The sequence below is a fragment of the Rhinolophus sinicus genome, linkage group LG10 (assembly GCF_036562045.2).
Source record: "Rhinolophus sinicus isolate RSC01 linkage group LG10, ASM3656204v1, whole genome shotgun sequence".
Taxonomy (NCBI): Eukaryota; Metazoa; Chordata; class Mammalia; order Chiroptera; family Rhinolophidae; genus Rhinolophus; species Rhinolophus sinicus.
The window spans coordinates 18,943,842-18,964,241 of NC_133759.1; the positions used below are offsets into that span (position 1 = coordinate 18,943,842).

General features: G+C 37.9%; 1 protein-coding gene across 1 annotated transcript in view; it reads left to right on the plus strand.

The window, feature by feature from the left end:
* GADL1 (glutamate decarboxylase like 1) overlaps positions 1-20,052 on the plus strand; it is a 157,763-nt gene extending 137,711 nt beyond the window's left edge. The window contains exon 15 of the mRNA XM_019745229.2: positions 18,564-20,052. Within this exon, the coding sequence (XP_019600788.2) occupies positions 18,564-18,737 (174 nt within the window). The 3' untranslated portion in view covers positions 18,738-20,052. The remainder of the gene's footprint in view (positions 1-18,563) is intronic.
* Positions 20,053-20,400: the final 348 nt, after the last annotated feature.

Here is a 20,400-nt window from a genome sequence, read left to right on the forward strand (position 1 = left end):
ATTAATTCCTGCAAAAACCTTAGGAAGTAGCTTTTATTATCTCTATTTTATATATGGGGAAAAACAAGGAATTATCCATCTCTTTCAGTGGCCACTGTGTAGTTTTTAATGTTAAAACAATATAATATGGTTGTAAAACATTAGGCTTGTTTCAGGATTTTTTTTTTTTCTTTGTGTGTGTGTTTAAGTTTTCTTATGCTATAGCAGAGGTCAGCCTGTGGACCAAATCCAGCTCATTGTGATACAAGTTTCATTTTCGTTGTGATACAAGTTTCAAGCTCATTGCCTAGTTTCGTAAATAAGGTTTTATTGGAACACAGCCACACTCATGTGTTTTCTATTCTCTGTGGTTGCTTTCACTTACAACCGAAGTAGTTGCAACAGAAACTGTATGGTGTTCAAAGACTAAAGTATTTACTATATGGCCCTTTACAGAAAAAGTTTGCCAAGTCCTGTGCTGTAGATTGATACTCTCTCTGTATACGACTAAACGGCTTTTATGATGGTAGATACTCATTGGCTAATAACTTAGAATCATCAAGTTGTTGCCTTGACTTTGCCTATGGAAATCCAAGTACATGGTATCCTCAGGGTTGAGTGCTTTAGTCTCCCATGACTAACGCAAGGAAGATTAGCTAGAGCCAAACTTCCAAACAAACAGGAGTGACCTGGGTTTCTCTAAAGTGGGACTCATCCTAGAGCTAAACGAATACACTTTAGTTTGAGTCATATTCATTAGGTCTCACTTAGTTATGCTCCAGCAACAGATGAGCAATGCCCCCATCCTCCCAATCTCAGTGGTTTATGATAAAGCTTTATTTCTTGATCACATTTCATGGCTTTTGTGGGTCAGTGGCAGCTCTACTCTGCCCTATGGTCTTCATCCCCGCATCCAAGCTGAAGGAGGTGCCCCTCTGGGACATGCCATCCTCACAGCAAAGGCAAAAGAGAGAAAGGCTGGTGGAAACACACACACACACACAGCAGCTCTTAAAGTTTCCGCTCAGAACTGGTCACATGACCATAGGACGGTGATGTAGAATCCTGCTATACAGAGGCACTACAGGTTACCAGGCAAAGGCAAGGATGCATGCTCTTACAGCAAGGACATTTGAATAATTGAGAACAATAGTAAAATCTATTATAGGCCATCATAATCAATCCTCCATCTGCCAACTAGGAAACCTCCATCCTCCTAACCATCTCTTAGGTAACCAGAACGTGTCATAAAATCTCTGCGTTACTGCTTTCCGTAAGCACTTCACTATCCTGCTCCTCTTCTGGGTGGGTTATTGTTCTGTGTTTTGTTCTGGCAACCCAGCCTTACCTCATCGTCCACACATGTGTTTCTGTTTTTCTTTCTGGGGTGAGTGCCTATGACTTGACAAATAATCAGTGGTGAGGTAAAAGCAGGTCCCGTCAGCAGCTTGTGATTTACACACTATTCTGAGGCACTTCATTTACTCCAGATCCGTACCTTCTATTTGCCAGGGTTCTAAAGCAGAAAGTAAAATCACCTGAAAAGCTGCCTGGTGATACAAGTTTCAATTTCCTTTTTACAGAAAGCTAACCCTTTTGTGAGGCTGAAGATGAAAGGTGTCTGTTAAATGCAGATATTCTTTGGCTCTTCTGCCTGGAGGTCGGTGAAGCAGAACAAGATATTAAAGATATTTCCCCAAACTGGGTCAGAACTGTGTTAAAAGATGAGAGGATTATTTCAGGAAGCCGCACAATAATCCACTTGCACAGGTTGAAAAACATAATGTATGGAGCATTTTTGGGCTCCTAAATACTGTCAGGGAGATGGATGAGTCAGCCAGGGTAGCTGCTCGGTGCTGGTGCACCTTCCATTTTTAGTGCTCCATTCAACAGAACTTCCTCATTTCAAAACCCAAAGCAAGAGCAAGTTTTAAAAAACATTTTCATCACTTTCTACCTGTCTCTGAAGAAGTAAATCAAGAAAGGAATCCAGAATTATTTCTCCCACTTAAAATGGAGGAAGAAAGAAAAAAAAAAACTTAGATATTAAAAAAATACATACGCATGTCAAATGGCCCTCAAAATTAATGATAACGCATAGAGGTTACCTTGTGGGTATATTCTTTTGTTTGCTTATGTGATATATTCGATGAATATATATATTAAACATGAAACTCCTTCTCGTTAAACTCAGTAACAAATTATGAACGCCTGCTCTCACTGCTGTGAGTTTATGGTGTTCTGTAAGTGCCAGCCAATGCAGTGACCAGAAAGGGACATTAGCTTTAAATATTTAAAAGGACAAGACCCAAATGCATTCATTTTAGATTGTGTGATTATGTATCTGTAAAACCCAAGGACATCAAATTAAAATCATCTAGAAATTTGTTATAGCAGGTGTACAAAGCGGAATATCGAAGAAAGTTTTTTTTTTCTTACATAAAGACTAAGAAACTAGGAGCTAGAAAATTGAAATTGATGTCAGAAGGCAGCTTTTCAGTCAGAATAATTTCATCACCACAAGGGCAAAATATATATTAAATAACTAAGAGTTAACTTCAGCATAGAACCTATAGAAGAAAACTATAAAAATTTTAAGGCCACACACAAAAAATTAATGTTCCAGTAACAATTTCTGTTTTGCAAATTATTCCAAATGTAGCAGCTTTAAAGAGCCTTTTTATTATGTTCATGGACTCTGTGGGTTAGAAATTCAGACAGAGCACAGAGGGAAGGGGATGTCTGGAGCCTCATCTGGGAAGACTAAAATAGCTGAGGGTGAGTCAATGGCTGTGGCTGGAATCTTCTGGAAGCATCTTCACTCACATGTTTTATGATTGATGTTGGCCCTTGGCTGGGACAATAAACCACAGCACCCACATGAGGCCTCTCCAGATGGCCTGGGGTTTAATATATAGCATGGTGGGCTCAGGGTAGTTGGACTTCATAAAGTGAGAGTCCTAAGGAACAGCTGGCCACTGCTCCCCACCTCTCCTGACCTCGCCATGGAGGCCAGGCAGCCTCCCCTGCATCCTACTGCTAACTAACCTGCCAGTTCAGGAAATCTCTTTGAGGGAGTGCCAAAGAATGTGCAGCTGTATTTTTTAAAACCACTTCATTTAGAAATTGAAAGCCACCATAATTCTATAGATGAAAAGACCAGTTTTCCCTAATTAATATATAGGCCTAATATAATTCTAATCATATGAACAGAAGGGTTTTTTTTTTTTAACTTTTCAAAGTGTTTCTAGATATCACTTAAGAGAAGACGTGAGTAATAATAGATAAAAAGATTTTGAAAAGGATGATTATTAACAAAGGGATTCCTTTGTTATCTTATAGATTTCAATAAATAAACAGCTTGGATTACTCTAAGAATAGACATATCAATTTTACAGGATAGATATCTGAGATCCAAGTATTCATAGGAATCATACCTGTTCCCAATACATGCTGGGGAAAGAGGCTTATTCCATCAAAAGTGTTAAGACTACTGAGTTGAATGTGGGAGTATGAGGAATATGTCTCTAATTTATGCACGATTCAAATGGAATGTTAAAATGGATTAAAAGTTTTGTGTCAAAATCAAATCAGAAGAAAACAAATGATTATTTAATCTTTATGTGGATAAGGCTTTGTAAGTATAACACCGATATTGGAAAAAAAAATATACATATATGATTGATAAGTCTGATTATATAAATAGTAAAACTGTACATGAAATAACTAGAAACAAAATTAAGAGCAGATAAATAACTTGCAACATGTAAAGTAGTCAGATGGCTAATGTTCTTAATAATAAAGTGTTCTTCTAAATCAGTAAGAAAAAGATGATCTCCCAAAATGGACAACGTAAACAAACAGTTCACAAAAGGAAGACTTTCAAATGGCCAGTGGCTAAGTTGGAACCCTGGGGACTTGGTGTAAGAGCACAGGAATGGAACAATGATTGCCTAAGAAAAGCAAAGGAGCCCTTTGATTGGAAGTCCATATGGCTTTGTTACGCAGCTGTACTGGAGACAGACTTGAGATTCAATTATGCAAAATGGCTATTTATTATTATTATACTTGAACGTAATTTGACTTTATGACTTATTCTTAACTCTTAAGCAAAAGAAGCATGGTTTTAGCAAAGCAGCATGCTTTTCTGTAACCCCTTGCCCCAACTTGTTCAAAAATGGCAGACTCCAAGAGCCCCTTTCTTCCCTTAGACGGGGCACATAGGAACAATTGCCTTAATCAGCATCTTGAGGGCTATCTTTCAGATATTCCAAGATGATAGATCTTGACTAATAATAATAAATACATTTTCAATCTAATTCACAATTGGTCTTTTAAATGGCAGAGTCCTTATTGTCAAACTCTTACATAGAACTCCAATATATAGGGTAGTGAAGTGGAGCTTGGTTTAGGCCAAATAGGGCCCTGTCCCCTTGGCCTCCTTTGTGCCCCCTGTGGCAACCCCTCTCCCCACTGCAACACTCTGTAGCCTGTAGCCCCCGGAACACAGTTGGGACACCATGCCTTTGAGGCAAAAGCAACTTCCAGTTTTAGGCACTAGGTAAAAAAAGTGTTGAGCATGCTCCATAAGGAAGAGTATATAATTCACTTTTGTTACATTACTCAAAACATGCAACCTAAAGCATTTTGTTACTGAAGTAAACTGTCTGGGTTGGTGTTAAAAGCTGTTGCTTACTATTTACAGCATTAATTGTAAAAACCCTTTATGAGTATTTATACAGATTTCAACGAGGAACACCTAACACTTAACATTTTCTCAGTATTTTTATGAGTAATACAGGAACAATAATTATTTTTAAATATCCTCATGGTAGGCCTCTTTGACTCAGTTAAAAAAAAAAAGTAACGTAAGGTACATGAAACGTGACTTTAAGAGTTCAGGCTTTGGCCTCTGTGGTTGAAACACCAGGCATTTTAGGATGCACTAGAGCTGCATAAAGACATGCAGTGATATGAGAACTACTTATAAATTGAGACGTAAAACAAAAGTCATAGGGAAAAGTGGGAGTATATCCTATATGTGCAGCTAACCCTTGGATGCACAATGGACATCTGTATTCAACCCACAAAGGTCAAAAAGACAATTTGGACTTCAGTTTACTCTGGAAACAAATAATCAATGCAAAAAAAAAAAACTATAAACAAGGCAAAGATGCAGGTAGGAGTTTGCAGGTAGATGATTGCAGGAGGGTGGGGTTAGGCTGGTGGAACTCTCACGGAGGCATAATTCAAATGCATTGGCAGAGAAAGATGTTGTCAGGATGTAGCAGCATGAACTGTGGGATTATTTCCTTTGTTACTCCTTGCCTTGTCAGGCCCCAGAATGGACGCTAAAAACCAATAATTCTGCTACTCAGAAAGCCAAGCCTCCCAAATCTAATACACAGGTTCTGCACCTTAAAATTATTGCTGTGCCAACACTGGGACCGCCTCCCACATCTGTGCCTGTGCCGCTATCGGGGGTTCGCATTTATGCCCCAAACAGCCTCACTGGCTGTTAGAGACTTGTTGGCATGGAATGAGTCCAAAGACAGAATTTCAGCTTCTAATTGTCCGTTGCCAAATATTGAAAGAGGATAGTATTCTCCGGGAAAGTTACCCTGAGAAAACCTGTGGGAAAAGAAATCAGAATTTTCATCATCTTGAGAATGCTTTTCAGGTGCTTCTTATGTCACTGAGGGTGTGGGTGAGATGTGAGTGCAGTGTCTGTGTGGCTAAACTCTAGGGAACCGGACCCACACCATAGTCGGCAGTTGTGCTGGGACCAACCTGAGGGCCTCCAAATCGAGTCCTTGCTGAAATGTCCGGATGTGTAGTTAGAAACACTGGACCACAGTCCAGAGGACCTGGAGAGAAGCCTGAGATTGTCCCATTTTCTCCTTTGGACTGAGTGATACTCTTTGAACACATTAAGGGTCTTTGAGTAAGCATTTCATAATGTATATGAGGTTGGACAATTAAGTTCGCAAACTCATCCTAGAAAAAGTGCTACACACCTCACTGCTGAATATGACTATGGTCACCTTTGAAGTACTCCCCTTGGGAAGCTATGCACCGACGCCAGCGCCTAGTCCACCCTTCAAAGCAATTTGGGACTCTTTCTGGAATAGCCATCAGAGCTGTCGTTGTATTACCCTTGATGTCCTGAATGTCATCCAAATGTCTTCTTTCAATATTTCCTTTCTCTTCAGGTAAAGAAAGAAGTCACTGGGGGCCAGATCAGGTGAGTAGGGAGGGCGTTCCAATACAGTTATTTGTTTACTGGCTAAAAACTCCCTCACAGACAGTGTCATGTGAGCTGGTGCATTGTCGTGATGCAAGAGCCATGAATTGTTGGCGAAAAGTTCAGGTCGTCTAACTTTTTCACGCAGCCTTTTCAGCACTTCCAAATAGTAAACTTGGTTAACTGTTTGTCCATTTGGTACAAATTCCTAATGAATAATCCCTCTGATATCAAAAAAGGTTAGCAACATCATTGCAACAAGTTTGCGAACTTAATTGTCAGACCTCATACATATATCAAGACATCACATTGTACACTGTAAATATGTACAATTTTTATTGGTCAATCATACCTCAATAAAGCTGGGAAAATAAAAAATACAAATAAAAGAACAAAAAGAATCTAAGAGAAACAACAAAAAAAGTATAAATACTTCTTGTCTCTACAGGTCCCATTTACTTTGCGGACCCATCAATTTAGTCAGCAATGCAAGGTTGATAACTTGTGAGAGACACTGAAAGGATCCAGAGGTGTCAAGGCGAGGTGTAGACCACATGCCTGGAGCACATGGGGCTCCTGACTGGTGTTTCTCAACAGGGCCACCGTAGCATTTTGGGCAACATGAGTCTTTCTTGGGCATGTTTAGTGTAAGCGTTGTGAAGTGTTTGGCACATTTGATCTTCACGCACGAATGCATAAACCCCCCTGTAATCATTGTAACAATCCAGAATGCTTAGACTCCTTTTCAAATGCCCCTGGAGGGTCGGTGCCACCCCGGCTGAGAATTTTCAAATAATTTTCCCTTAAAGGAACAAGGTAGGAATCTCTCAAGGGGGGCTAAAATTTGGGAGTTGGCCCACAACAGTTAGTGAGATGCTATTAGCAGAGATGGCTGCTGTGACACAATTGAGTATTAAATTTTTGCTTTATAGAGTGTGTAAAATGTTTATTGTGTCCATTCTTCAGCTAAAGCGTTCAGTTCAGTTTGGTGTGTTTTTATGACTGTTCATTTCGGCTGCCTTGAATATATGACCGACATTAGGTTTATTGGAATTGCTGTCATCGTCATTTCTACGTTGTAAACACCAAATGTGAAGCTGTTGTTCTTTAGTCTTTCTGGAATTTTAAACTCTGTTTTTGTGGCTTTGCTCTTCTGCATTGGAAAGGGTAAAACAGGGAAGCTCTATTATGTTGAAGCACTGTTCTATTTTGTGCGTGTCTGGTTTTGAGATATATTCTGGAGGAAAATAAGGGGGAATATCTGTACTTGAGAAAAGGTATGTCCAGTCAAAGTGCAGTCTATTTCCCTATGATCTATCAAGCTGAAGTGATCTCTTAGATACATATGATTTCATGGGCTATAGACCACCAAGTTTATATGATTTAAGCATGGGAGACTTATACCAATGCAGCCTCACCTCTAAATTATAGGGGGCATATATCAGGGGAAATGACTGAGAATTTTGCAAAGGAGTAAGAGACAAATTGAACAGGTAAGGGATGGTGGAAAATATATCGAAAGAGGCAAATTGATTCTTCAGGCAATCAAAGCAAAGAGTTTTATTGTTCCCTGAGCCATGGTTCAGTGTTGTGAACATTTTATCAGGTTTTATGATTAACAGAAAAGTTGTCCAGCAACTTCTTTGAAGGTCACTGTTTACTTTATTGTAACATTGACATAAGCGGTTTGAGAAAGGGAGATTCCCAATCTTCTCTTGAAATTGTGTTTCCTGTCTAAAACACCCCTCATCTCCCACCCCACCATGACCCCTTTCAAAGTTGTCATTAAGAGGCTGTCGTTCTCCATGTTCCTAAACTTGCATAATGAAAACAAGAACGTGAGGTGTCTGGTAAAAATATATAGACCACCAGCACTATCCCACTGAGGTTCACTCTAGTGGATGCTGGAGATTCGCATCTTCAGGCACTTTTGGGAAGCACCTAATACTGCTCGACAGGGTTCCTTTGATAAAACTGTAAGTGCCAGAATAGCACAAAGAGATCGTACAGTTTTGGTCACAAGCTCATGAATATTGGGAGAAATGACTTTTTCAGTATATGACTTTTCACATATCCAAAGAAGTGAATTTTTAATTATAAAATATTTCTGTATTCTGGAAAATACTTACACTTACAAAACACACAACACAGACATTTCTAGAATACAGTAGAAACTCGCCCCTGCACACAATATATTTCAATAGAAAGCTTCACTCCCCTCCTCTGGCCCCTGCCCCCCACCAAACTGCCAAGATGATCAACAATTGTCTTACATTTTAAAGGGAAAACAAGTTTACTTTGTCAATGTTGGGAAAAGCTTGGAACTTAAATAGAAGATTAATAGAGAAGTGGCATACATGAGGTACAAGATTTGATTTCTAAAGCTGCTAGAATTATCTAAATACAGTTTAGATGCTTTTGAGAGAAAGAATAAATCACAAGTCATGTTTTCACAACACTTTCAAATGCTCATGTCTCAAGAGATAATAATGAGTAGTGTAATAAAAGACCAGGGGTAAATTGATTAAAAACAAATTTGTTTTAAGAAATTAGTAATACCAGTTCATATTATTAGGTACCTAGCAGATGCCAAATGCTATGCTTGCTGCATACATATATATTATTTGATTTAGTCCACATAACAATCCTACAAGGGATTATCCATTCTTAATAGAAGAGGAATGTTAGTCCCAGAGGAGTTAAATATTTGCCCAAAGTCACATAGAATTTCAGGAGTTGGTGCCCTGGTTTGTTGGTCTATATCTGGTTAGTCTAAACTATATAACTTAACATCTAAATTCACTTATAATAGAGAGAAAGGGTTCTATTGATAATTGCAGGTATAAATTTAGTCTGTCCTGAGGAAATTGGATATTTGGTCACTAGTATAAAGCAAGCTATTTTATTTAGCTATCAGGAAAAATAAGCACGGGGGTCATAGGAATTGAATAGGGGCATATAAAAATATTTGCTAGTTTTAAAAAATGGCTCTGAAATATAAAAGAAATACAGCAAAATCAAACATAATGAAAGATTATATTAACTTAGTCACCATAGTTCAACAGAAATCTTCTACAATTACATGTGAATTACATTTAATATGTATGGTAGGTGCATTTGAATATTTGATCTGATGTGTTGTAGAGCCTCCAAAAAGCCTTGAGGGGTACAGTTTCCATTGGTCCACACTCCCACCATGAAGAAAAACTTCAAGTGTCACCGTGTCCAAAATACCATCATTCTTTGCACCTAAGGGTGGACCCTTATCATTTCAGACCTACAGAGAAATTAAGTGTTTTGCTTAAGGACATGCAATTCGTGGCAGAACTAGAAAGAAACATCCCAGTTCAGAGCTCCATGTCCTTTCTAGAGTTTGTGCTCTAGACTTCTCTTGAATAAGAATAATCTCCATAATGTCCTATCTGTCCACAGCATTACATGCTGCACCTCCAATATCATAGTCTATATTTTATCCATCTTATGAAGAAGTAATGTACTATTATCATTATCTCCTGCCTAGAGATAAGGAAACTGGGCACTAGGAGCTCCAGTTATTCATCTGCTCTCATGTTCTCTCAGGACCTCTTTTGATTTTTTAAATCAATTCATCTGTTCACTTTAAAATTCATATAGAAGTAAAAGCCACCTCTTAAGTTCTGTGAGTTTTGACAAGTGCATAGCATTAGCTACTGGCAAGGCTTTCTATCAGGCTCTAAGGACTACAGAGAAAAATCAGGTAAAGGCCCAGCCTTGGACAGAATTTAGGGTTCAATGGTCATGAATTCACCGCCGCAGTAACACATGGCACAGTTCCATCACCTCTAACAGTGACCACAGGCTGCTTCTTTGTAGTCGAATCCTCTCCTCAAGCCCTAAACCCTGGCACCCTCTGATCTGTTCTCCATGCATGTTGTTTTGTCTTTTCCAGAATGCCACATGCATGGAATCATATGGTAAGCAGCCTTTTGCGTTGGGCTTCTTGCACTTGGCATAATATATTGGAGATTCATCCATGTTGCGCCAATAGTTTAATCCCTTTTTATTGCTGAGTAATATTCCATGGTAGAGATGTACCTCCATTTATTTATCCACTCAGTAGCTGAAGGGCATCTGTGTTGTTTTTGAATAAAGTTGTTATAAACATTTGCATCTCTTTTGTTATTAGGGCTATATGACCAAAATACTTACTTTAAAAAAAGTAAGAGAAACAACATATTTAATAATTTAATTTTATTTTGGATTTTAAGAAAATATTCTAAATCCTGCATCAACAAATATTTGCCCCAGAAGGTAATGCATTAAATTGTATAATATGATCCCTGTTATGCAAAGCAATGAGAAAATCAGCCTCTAGTGCACTTGTCATTATCCACAAAAGACAGCATTCTTTAGCTATTTCCTATTCCAAAAGGAAAATGTGTAACTTGATGAAATGACAGAGAAATAGGATCATTTTACCTAAGACACAATCGGGAAGAAAAAATAAAATAAATAAAAGCAGCGATTTAGAAGGTACCAGGACGTACATGAAGAAGGCTATAGTTTCCCCCTTTTATACTGCCAAACACTCTAAAAAATGTGGAAGGGCCGTAGCATTGTCTGGAGGGTACTGCTTTCTTCCTTGATAAGAGGTGGAGACTGCCTATATATTCAGGCATAACCAAAAAAATTTAAAAATTGTTCTGTGACCTCATAACAATTTTAGACGAAATAAAACTGTGTTGGGAGGCCAAATGCCTATTCTATATAGAATGTCACATTTGGCATGAGACAAATTATTCAAACGTATTTGGAAATACAAAGGAAAGGTTTCTGTATAGTAAGGTGACAACTGTTTCATTTGTGTCGAGTGATTCCATTTACTACATTTTAAAGATGTGAAGCTAACCATTACCACAAAGAATTTTTTATATATGACTGAAAAAAAAATCATTCTCCTTTGGACTATAGTATGTTTAGACCATACGGAATACTTTATTTCAACAGCTGTTCATTTAACAACCACCACCCTGGGTAACACAGAGGTTATAAACTGGAGGGTATGCATTTAGCTGAATTCAAAACCCACTTCAGCTCTCCATCTTCTGAGTTATATGTGTAATGGAAAAGCCACTTCTTATGTGCAGTTACAGGAAACCCAGATACCTGGTTTAAAGATAAAAATGTCCATTTAAGTTTTAGGAAATCCCCATTATGTGTCATATTATTGAGCTCTTTCATGATCAGAAATTGATGAAATACACTTTTCCACTGGAGGATATACTTTCTTTAAACTTTGATGCTAAAAGGAAAAAGATGTAAATCTTTGTTTAGACTTTATGATCCAGCATGAGTATTCTGATGACCTTCCATTCACTGGCTCATGAAAGGACCATCATGATGTTTTATTTATACAGATAAATATCAGGGGAATTAATGAACAAATAAAGGAATTACATCTTTTTTTCTCTATATCTGCAGATCTGGGCATTTTTTCCAGGGTAGCTTTTCTCAGATGGTTAATTGTGTGGACTGTCTCCTGAGCTCACTGAGGCAGGGGAAACTCTGTTTGCTTCCTAGACTGCTACTGCACTGAACTGTACCTGTCTCAGAGGAAGGAAGGAATGTGGAAAGCCCCATCTAAGGTCTCTGACTGGTTTAGACATGCTAATTGTGCTCTTGGACTGGAATCCTTCCATTTAGGTTCTGTTCCTTGATGCTGTTTATGCCCTGAATTCTGACCCCCACCTCGATTCACATTGCATCTCTATCTGACCCCAGAACATCTGAGAGGTTCCCAAACTTTACAAAAAAAAAAAAAATGACTTAATGAGGAAATGAGTTATGTAGTATTTTATGTCTCAGAAAACAGTTTTGGGTTGGGTGCCAGGTGTAAAATGTGAACACTTCATGCTAACTCTTTCCACGAGCTAGATTTTAATATCCTACTCAGGAGACCCCTCCTCAAGTTAACATGGAGGGTGGGGCTTATTGGAACCCAGTTGATTTCGGAAGAAAGAATATAAAGCAAGTTACTTTTTGTGATTGTTCAAGAGAATAACTGTGCTGAAAGAAAGTCATAGCGGCAACCCCGCCCACCCATCTGTGGCTCTAGTTTCATGCTCTGCTGAAGAAAAAGAGTCAAAAAGGCCTTTATCATTTCTTGGCTTAATGCAGAATTTCTGAAAGAAGCCCAATGAACATAATTTTCTATGTACTTTTTCCTTTAAGTGGGTGCATTTTACATATCACAACATATTTTTTTCATCTTGACCAGGGAGTGAGTATATGGTATCCAAAGCAAACTCTGGTTTCTCACCTATTCATGTGTAGCCTAGGAGCTATAAATGGCCTTAACATTTTTAAGTGAATCAAAAATAATCAAAAGCAGTATAACATTTATGACATGTGAAAATCACATGATATGAAATGTCATCGTCCCTAAAAATTTTATTAGAACACAGCCATGCTTAATCGATTATATATTGTCTAGGGCTGCTTTCTTATTATAGTGGCAGACTTGAGTATTTGCAAGAGAGATTGTAGGACTTACAAAGTTTAAAATATTTATTACCTGATGCTTTATAGAAAAATAAAGTTTGCCACCTCAGATGTAGAACAACTAACATTCAATTATAGCAGCTGAATTAGCCCCCACTATACTGCTTTCTCAGTGTTTATTTGCTTAACCATGTATTGCAATGAATAGCTTTGGTATGGCTATAAACTTTTGGAGAATACCGAAGAGGCCAAATATGTATGAAGTTTAGTGTAGATATGGGGTAATTAAAAACTCTTTCAAGTGACTTTTTATAGGGAGAAAAAATATTGTACGTAATTTTCCACATTTGATACAACTCTCTTTTGGGCAAGATAATCTTAGAGAAAAATGTTAATTGTAATCGAACTCTCATAATTTATTCTTCAGTTTTTTCTCTGCCTGCCCACCCCATGTTCTACCCACAAGATTTGCAAATCGTTATGAGTTTAGCCTCCTACTCCTCAAAGAATCATTGCTTCCTTGGAGAAAATGGCATGTAGATTAATGAAACTGAAATTGAGAGGACAACTCTCAAATCTGTAGTTTGAGGAGCATGGTTTATGGTTTAGAGGAGAATTTAGTAAAACACAAATCTCTCTGGATTTATTAGAAGCTCTGAATGGTATTGCTGTCTAAAGTCATGGTGGAAATTTATGTAGTCCTTTCCCTCGTATTTGCTACAAAAGCAACACCTCCTTTAATTATGGGATTGTATTCTCAGCCACCCTGGATATTATGCTGCCTCGTGTTTACAGATGAAAAATGTGACTGTTTCACCCTCATAGCAAATGATGGGAAAAGTTGTATAAAGATCCCGAAGTTTCGGACATTTTGAATCATTTACTGTTATCACCTCTGAACTAGACTTTGAAGAACTGATTTAGAAGTTTCATGACTGGGTCCATGGATTCCCTGAAATGCCACCATAACTGAAGCAGTTCCAAGATTTAACCATTGGGAAACGTTTCGGTAAACTCTGGCACAGGGGTGTGGTGCGGTACAAAACACCGTTCAAAATGGAATGGAGACCATGCCAATAAGCAGAAATAAGTATGCAAAGTAACAAGATTCATGACTCAAATAATATACACCCACAGGGAGCCAAGGCAGTTAAAAGAGAGCATCACTCCTCCAAGTGTGGTCTCCAGGCCCATACAGATCCATAAACTGGGCCATACCATTCTGCAGTAAGAAAATAAGAAAAGCATGGACAGCAAGAGTTGCTATTTAGAAACTTTTATAACAACAGAGTCACTTTACTGTTGAATTTAAAAATAAAAGAACAAAATCGGGCTCGTATTTTTTAATGTCTTTTATTTCTCTTTTATTTAGTAACTCAATCTCATTTAGTAATTCATGTTTATTGTATTTTACAAAACGATGTACGTAATGCCTTGGCTAATTTGAGAAAACACTTTATATATCAAAAGAAATGTGTTGCTGTTAATATTAAGTATGTAACACATTTTTGAAAAGAAATGTCATGTTGTGAACATTACAATTTTATTTTAATAAGAGGCTATGATGGTCCCTGGTCAGTTACTTGTTATCAAATTACTGCACTTGGCCAGAATGAAAGAGTTGTTTTATTTTTTTCCCCCTGGGTTGAAGCAACTTTTAAATATCAAATGCTACTTAGTGCTTTAGGGGTGTGACAACAAAATTCTGTTTAAATGACTAAATCATTGCTGGAGCATTACTGAAGGCGGAAAAGCAGCAATCCTACAGAAACGTGTTGATTAAGTTCCTGTGCAACCAAACAGAAATGTCAGGATCCTCCTCCACTTAAGATGCAGGGAACAGTGCACTGAGGTATGAGAAAAGAACTTGATTTACAATTTGAAGGAAAACCAGCAGTAAAATAATTGAGAGCTGGAAAGAAATCTCACTCCTGCCAAATTGCTTTCCTTCATGCATGCTCCATTTAAGGACGCTATTTGGATACTCACATTTAGTTTCTGCATATTTTCTTTCCCCTGTGAATATTCCATCCTGTCAGATTAGGACTGTTCTCTGCTGTGATCAGCAAAAGAGAATCTATTCAAGTTACCTAGCACGGGATTGTGCCTGGACCTTTATAAATGGGAAATCGTTGATTTTTTAAGTTCAAAGGTGATAAGCTGGCTGGTAATGAGAACATTCTTGGTCCCTAAATTGCAAAAACGTGGGTTTCTTTCAAATAAGCTTTAATTTGAGTTCATGGGAATCAGACATTGGAAGGCACATTGCAAACTGTAAAGAGTTGATTAAATATTTGTTAATAACAACTACCACTACAGTTATAATTTGTGACAGAGATCCAATGAATGTCAGCCTTGGTGTTGTTTAGGCTTTTTACCCCTATGAATTATTCATAGGCCTTCCCTTCTCACCTCCGAGTAAAATACCTCTAGGAATTACACTTATATTCGTAAGACTCTTATATACATAAACAAAATGTGTGCTGTATTGTTCAACAAACCCTCACTTAGTTGGTTCTCTGAGTCTCATAGATATTTAGTCATTTATTTAAAAGTTTTGAGAGTCAGTGACAAAATTTGGCTTAAAAGTTTGGTTTTTATGCCATTCATTGTTCTGTCCATGGAAGCACATTCTTAGGCCTCACACAAGAGGAAGACTGTAAAGGCCAAAAATATCTCTATATTGAAATATTTAGGGGCCCTCTTTTACCGTTTTTATTCACATTAGAAAGTATTTTTTGGTTTGCTTACAAGAAAAGCAAACCTAAGAGATTTATTTTGAAAATTGCCTCATGTGAGCCTCTGACACCTTATAAGCTGGAATCAAAATTCTAATGCTCTCCAAAAGTAAGGCATAAAATACCATTTTCGGCGAACAATAGAGATATTGAAAAGTAAACAGAAACAGACAATGCAAATTAGGTTTGAGCCAAGAGCATACCTGTTTTAAATTTAAAATTGGCTATAAGCCAGAGCCAGTTATGCCCTGGGTACCTAGAAGAGGATGAAGATAAATATGAAAGGATTGTTGATTTAAAAAAAAAAAAAAATTACAGAACCACAGTCTGTAAGCTCTAACACTGATAGTATGTGACTCTCCTGGCCAGACATTTGTCCCAGGTGAACCAGGCCCAGGACTGGCGCTATTGTTTTTCTCTCATTCCTTCAGTTTACATCAATAGACTTCTTGTTCTTTGAATTTAAAAAAATGTGCCTTTGCCATGAGCCTAAGTTATACCACGGTGCTGCATTGCTCTGTGACCAAATAGGAGGATTTTAAGAGCAGTAAACGATAAATGGTGGTTTGAAGTTTAAATCACATGTGGTTATGCACACACAGGCATATACACATATGTGAACCTGCGTACACATACGTGCTCATATACACGTGCACACACACATACGTGCACACACATACATCCATTTGTATCCACATCCACTCTAGAAGCCCTCCTACCTAAAGTGATAAGGATTGATCAGTTAAAGCAAATGGTCCTAGAGAAACATGTGATGCATATTTAAATTAAACATTTTCACTTAAAACACATCTATGTGCCTTTATTTCCCCACCTTCTGATGGAAAGGTTTTTTTCCCATCAAGTGAAGATTTCCAAATATTTTCCAAAAGCAAGTGAGGCTTTTCTTGAGTAGAGAGGTCTAATGATTAGAGAGAAAGCCTCCGCTGTGCTTGCATAAACCACACTCCTCAGGGGTCGTGGGTCCTATCCAGCTCACTTTCTTTAAGTGGGTGAATGAGCAGGCCCTGGGTAGCCATCTGTGTGCAGAACCAGTTTGGACTTTCAAGGTTTTGTCTTAAAACTTTTGCAGGTCTCTTACCACTCCTAACTTGCAGCAGTGGTTAGCAGTTCCCCTTTATCTAGTCGTTCCAAAGGATTCAACTTAGTTTTTATGGAAACCACTCTCTTTTTTTGCACTCACCTTCCATTAGCTTACAGATTATTTCACTAAATTTTATAATTGTAATAACCAGTGATACTTGCAGAAAGGGCTTTGGAAGAAAGCTCAGCTGATGCTTGGAGCATTCAAATTCAAGAGTTTCAAACAGATATGCATAGGCACAGTAGAGAGTCACCTGCTAGCTACCAGCTGGCAGCATCCACTGAATAGGTGTCGCTAAATTTTGCAAGGAGATTGGAGATGGCGTTTTTTTAATCTCTAAACAGCTCAGAATAAAATGTCTGACACATTTCCAGATATTTATAGAACTTGGTTCACATTTTTCCCCCAACTTGACCTCTGACTTCATCTTCTTTTCTACATTTTATTTTTCTTTTATGCTCATGTCTTTTCATGTCTGATTATACTCGGAGAGAACTCCATCCCTTTGCTCCAATGGCAATAGATTCTATTCAATCTGTGTTTGTTCTGCTGTTGTAGGCATAGCCTCCACGTTCTGCAAGATTTATGTTCCAAAATTAGCACAGAAGGAAAAATGTACTTAGTTCAAATTATCCTTGAACATCCCTTGAGAAAGCTGTTGCTGAGTCCAACACATCTTATCTCCAGAGGTCTAAAACCCCCAACTTTTCCATGAGCTTTGGAATACATCAACATTATGTTGAATGTCAAATGAAGTAGTTTGGCATGTCTTCAGGGGGTATCTGACAAAACATAGGTATGTTTAAAAACTAGAGCGGTGTGGGGTGATCACACTCAGGAAGAGGCTCATGGGAACTGACTGACGTTTACGCCTGTCACTTAAGGAATTTTAAAGCACGTTTGTGCCTGGTGTTACTTATGTATGCATTTCTTCTTTCTGGGTTAGCTAAATCTCATCTTTCTGAGAAGACGAAGACAGAAACGCATTATATTTCCTTTCCACATAATTCAGTAGGACATGCTCAGAAATTTTTAAAGAGTTAAAATGAAAATGGAAAAAACTTTGCTTGCGTTTCCAAGCCAGGAAGAGTGCTCTCTTCATTCTTTTTTTTTTTTTTTTTTTAAGTTTATAACCTAGTTCTTGGGTGGTCACACTACTGATTTGAAAATTGACTCATTTTTTCATGTGGTTCTTAAACTAGACTAATTTCTTTGAACATTAAACTTTCAGAAAAATGTGTGCATTTGGATTATCAGGGCCATTCTTCTCACGTTAGCTGGAAATCTTTAAAATACGGGCTCCCTAATTTTAGGAGTAACATTACACCTCTTAATAACAGACAGAGTATTTATATTTCACATATGTCCTATTAATAAACTAATAAACTGTTAGTCTTCAAAATAGAACTGCACATAATACCTGTATTAGTGTTTTTTTTGGTAGACTATCAATACAAGGCTGTTATTTTGTGGTATTTTCCCTCATTTATGGAGGTTTTTGTTGTTGTTGTTGTTTTTCACGATACTTGAACCGGAGTATTTTTTTAGTTCAGACAAATTTGGGAATATACCACTTGAGAGTGTGACCCCAGAGGACACCTGATTTATTTTTAATGAGGCAGCATTGCATGACGGTTCAGGTTTCAGAGTGTGTGCTTGGGGGAAACTGCCTGGTTTTAAATCTTGGCTGTCCCACTTACTGAACACAAAACCTCAGGCTATTCATATAATCGCCATGCCCCTCAATTTCCTTATCGATAAATGGGCATTTTAATAGTATCTCCCTCTTGGGGTTATTGTGAAGATTAAATGAATTCATATTTTATCTAAGGTACTTGAATCAGTCCTCATATGTCATAAGTTTTCAATAGATTATTATTATTAATGTTGACCTTGTTGTATTCACAGGAATGGAGCCGCGCCGGTGGGCACCCAGTACATATCAAATGACTGGGTAAAATGAGTTGTAATTCCTCGCTGTTCTGGTCGTTCACCTCCACGCATCCTCTCACCCATGCAGGTGGCCCCCGCCATTAAGGAGAGGATGATGAAGAAGGGGAGCCTGATGCTGGGCTACCAGCCCCACCGGGGGAAGGTCAACTTCTTCCGCCAGGTGGTCATCAGCCCTCAAGTTTGCCGTGAGGATATGGACTTCCTGCTGGATGAGATAGACCTCCTAGGTAGAGACATGTAGCTGTGGCTTTTGGTCCCCCAGAGTCACGGGTCCTGTCGTGGGGAGGGTTACAGATCCAGGGCATCTGGGGACACATAGGGAATTGCAGCTCTTCTGGTGAGAAATAGGAAAGACGTCCCATCCAGGCCCCACAAAACCAAAACGCTAAGTGAATAGTGTTGAGGATTCTTTAGCTGCCTACACACTACTGTTTCTATAAAAGAGGGAGTGAAAAATGGGTTTTTATCAAGGGTTGCCCCTGGGACAGGGAATGGAGGAGAGTTTAAGTATCATGTGGGGCCTGTGTTTTCAGTGGTCCCTGAGCCAGTCTTTGAAGATATAGCTGTAGCATTGGTAGCACAAATGTTTAGGGACATCAGGAGTGTATCAAAGCTGTTTTTTAAAAGAGAAGCTATATAAGATGTTTACTTTATAAAGATGTATCTTTTATGCAAGATAAATGATTATTCTCGAAAGTTAAAATTAACCATTATCTACTCTAAATTATTTAGAGATAAGATAAAAGTCAGACACTTTGTAGCATGGCCCTTTCAATCAAAGCAATAGTCCTAATTTACTTCTCAAAATTATCATGTCATTAGTTGGGCAAAGACATTAGACATATACGTCTCTAACGATGCACCTCTTTTAGCTTGAAAGGCCCATTGCTTAGCTTGCTCTCTGCTTGTAGGAAATAACCAGAATGAAGTCCAAGGTGATACAACATTCCCTTTCTCAAGATTTGAAATTTCAGTGTAGACTATTAAGTAGTTTATATTGGGCAGAGAATCTGGGAATTAGAGGCCTTTCGGTGCAAACACCTCCTCCATTTCGCCTTGGAGTAGATGATTGTAATTCTGTCTCTGATCCTGGTTGTGATTTCTAAGAGAATCTTATTTGACTAAGAAATAAACATAATTGAGAGTTGTGGGTTCAGAGTTCAACAAGGTATACTTATGAGTGTAATTAGAGCTCTGACTTGGAAGGCAAATTATTGAAGAGTGTTCAAGTATTAGACTTAGCTCATTCAATAATTGTTTAATACTTCATCATTAACTTGTGTTGTTTAAATTTTGAAGAGTAAAAAGTAGATGTATGCTCTTTAGCCATATTTTCATTTTGAGTGTGCGATTTCTTAATATCTCCATTGGTCAAAGAACATTTTAATCTTTCTCTGAATTACTTCAGTTTCTGGTAATAGGTATTTGTGTGTGTGTGTGTGTGTGTGTTGTATTTCTCATTGCCTTTTTGTCTTAATGTCTTTCTAAAATGTTCTTGAAAGTGATGTTTGCAATAATTTTGGTTTCATAAAATAAAAAACAATATTAGCACACAATGAGTGTTTTCTTTTCCTGTTATCTCCTCTTTACTGAACTGTACCAATCAATACATTTTAGGTGAATTGGGTGTGGTTGGCATTTTAGCTAAATAATTGAGAGATCAGGTTACCAGCTGTTTTTTTAGTAAACACCTTGAATAAAATGGAAAAAGCAGTTATAGTATGGATTTGCCTATAGTATGGATTTGCCTCTTGTTTAGTCTTTCTTCATCTACTAGGCAAGCCATGGACAACTCAATAGCCACAGCTCACTTTCAGTTGTGCCTTTTTTTTGAGAGATGAAAGTTTCTTGATCAATAAAAAAACAACTGCTACCAGATACTTTGAAAATCTCATTCTTTTTTT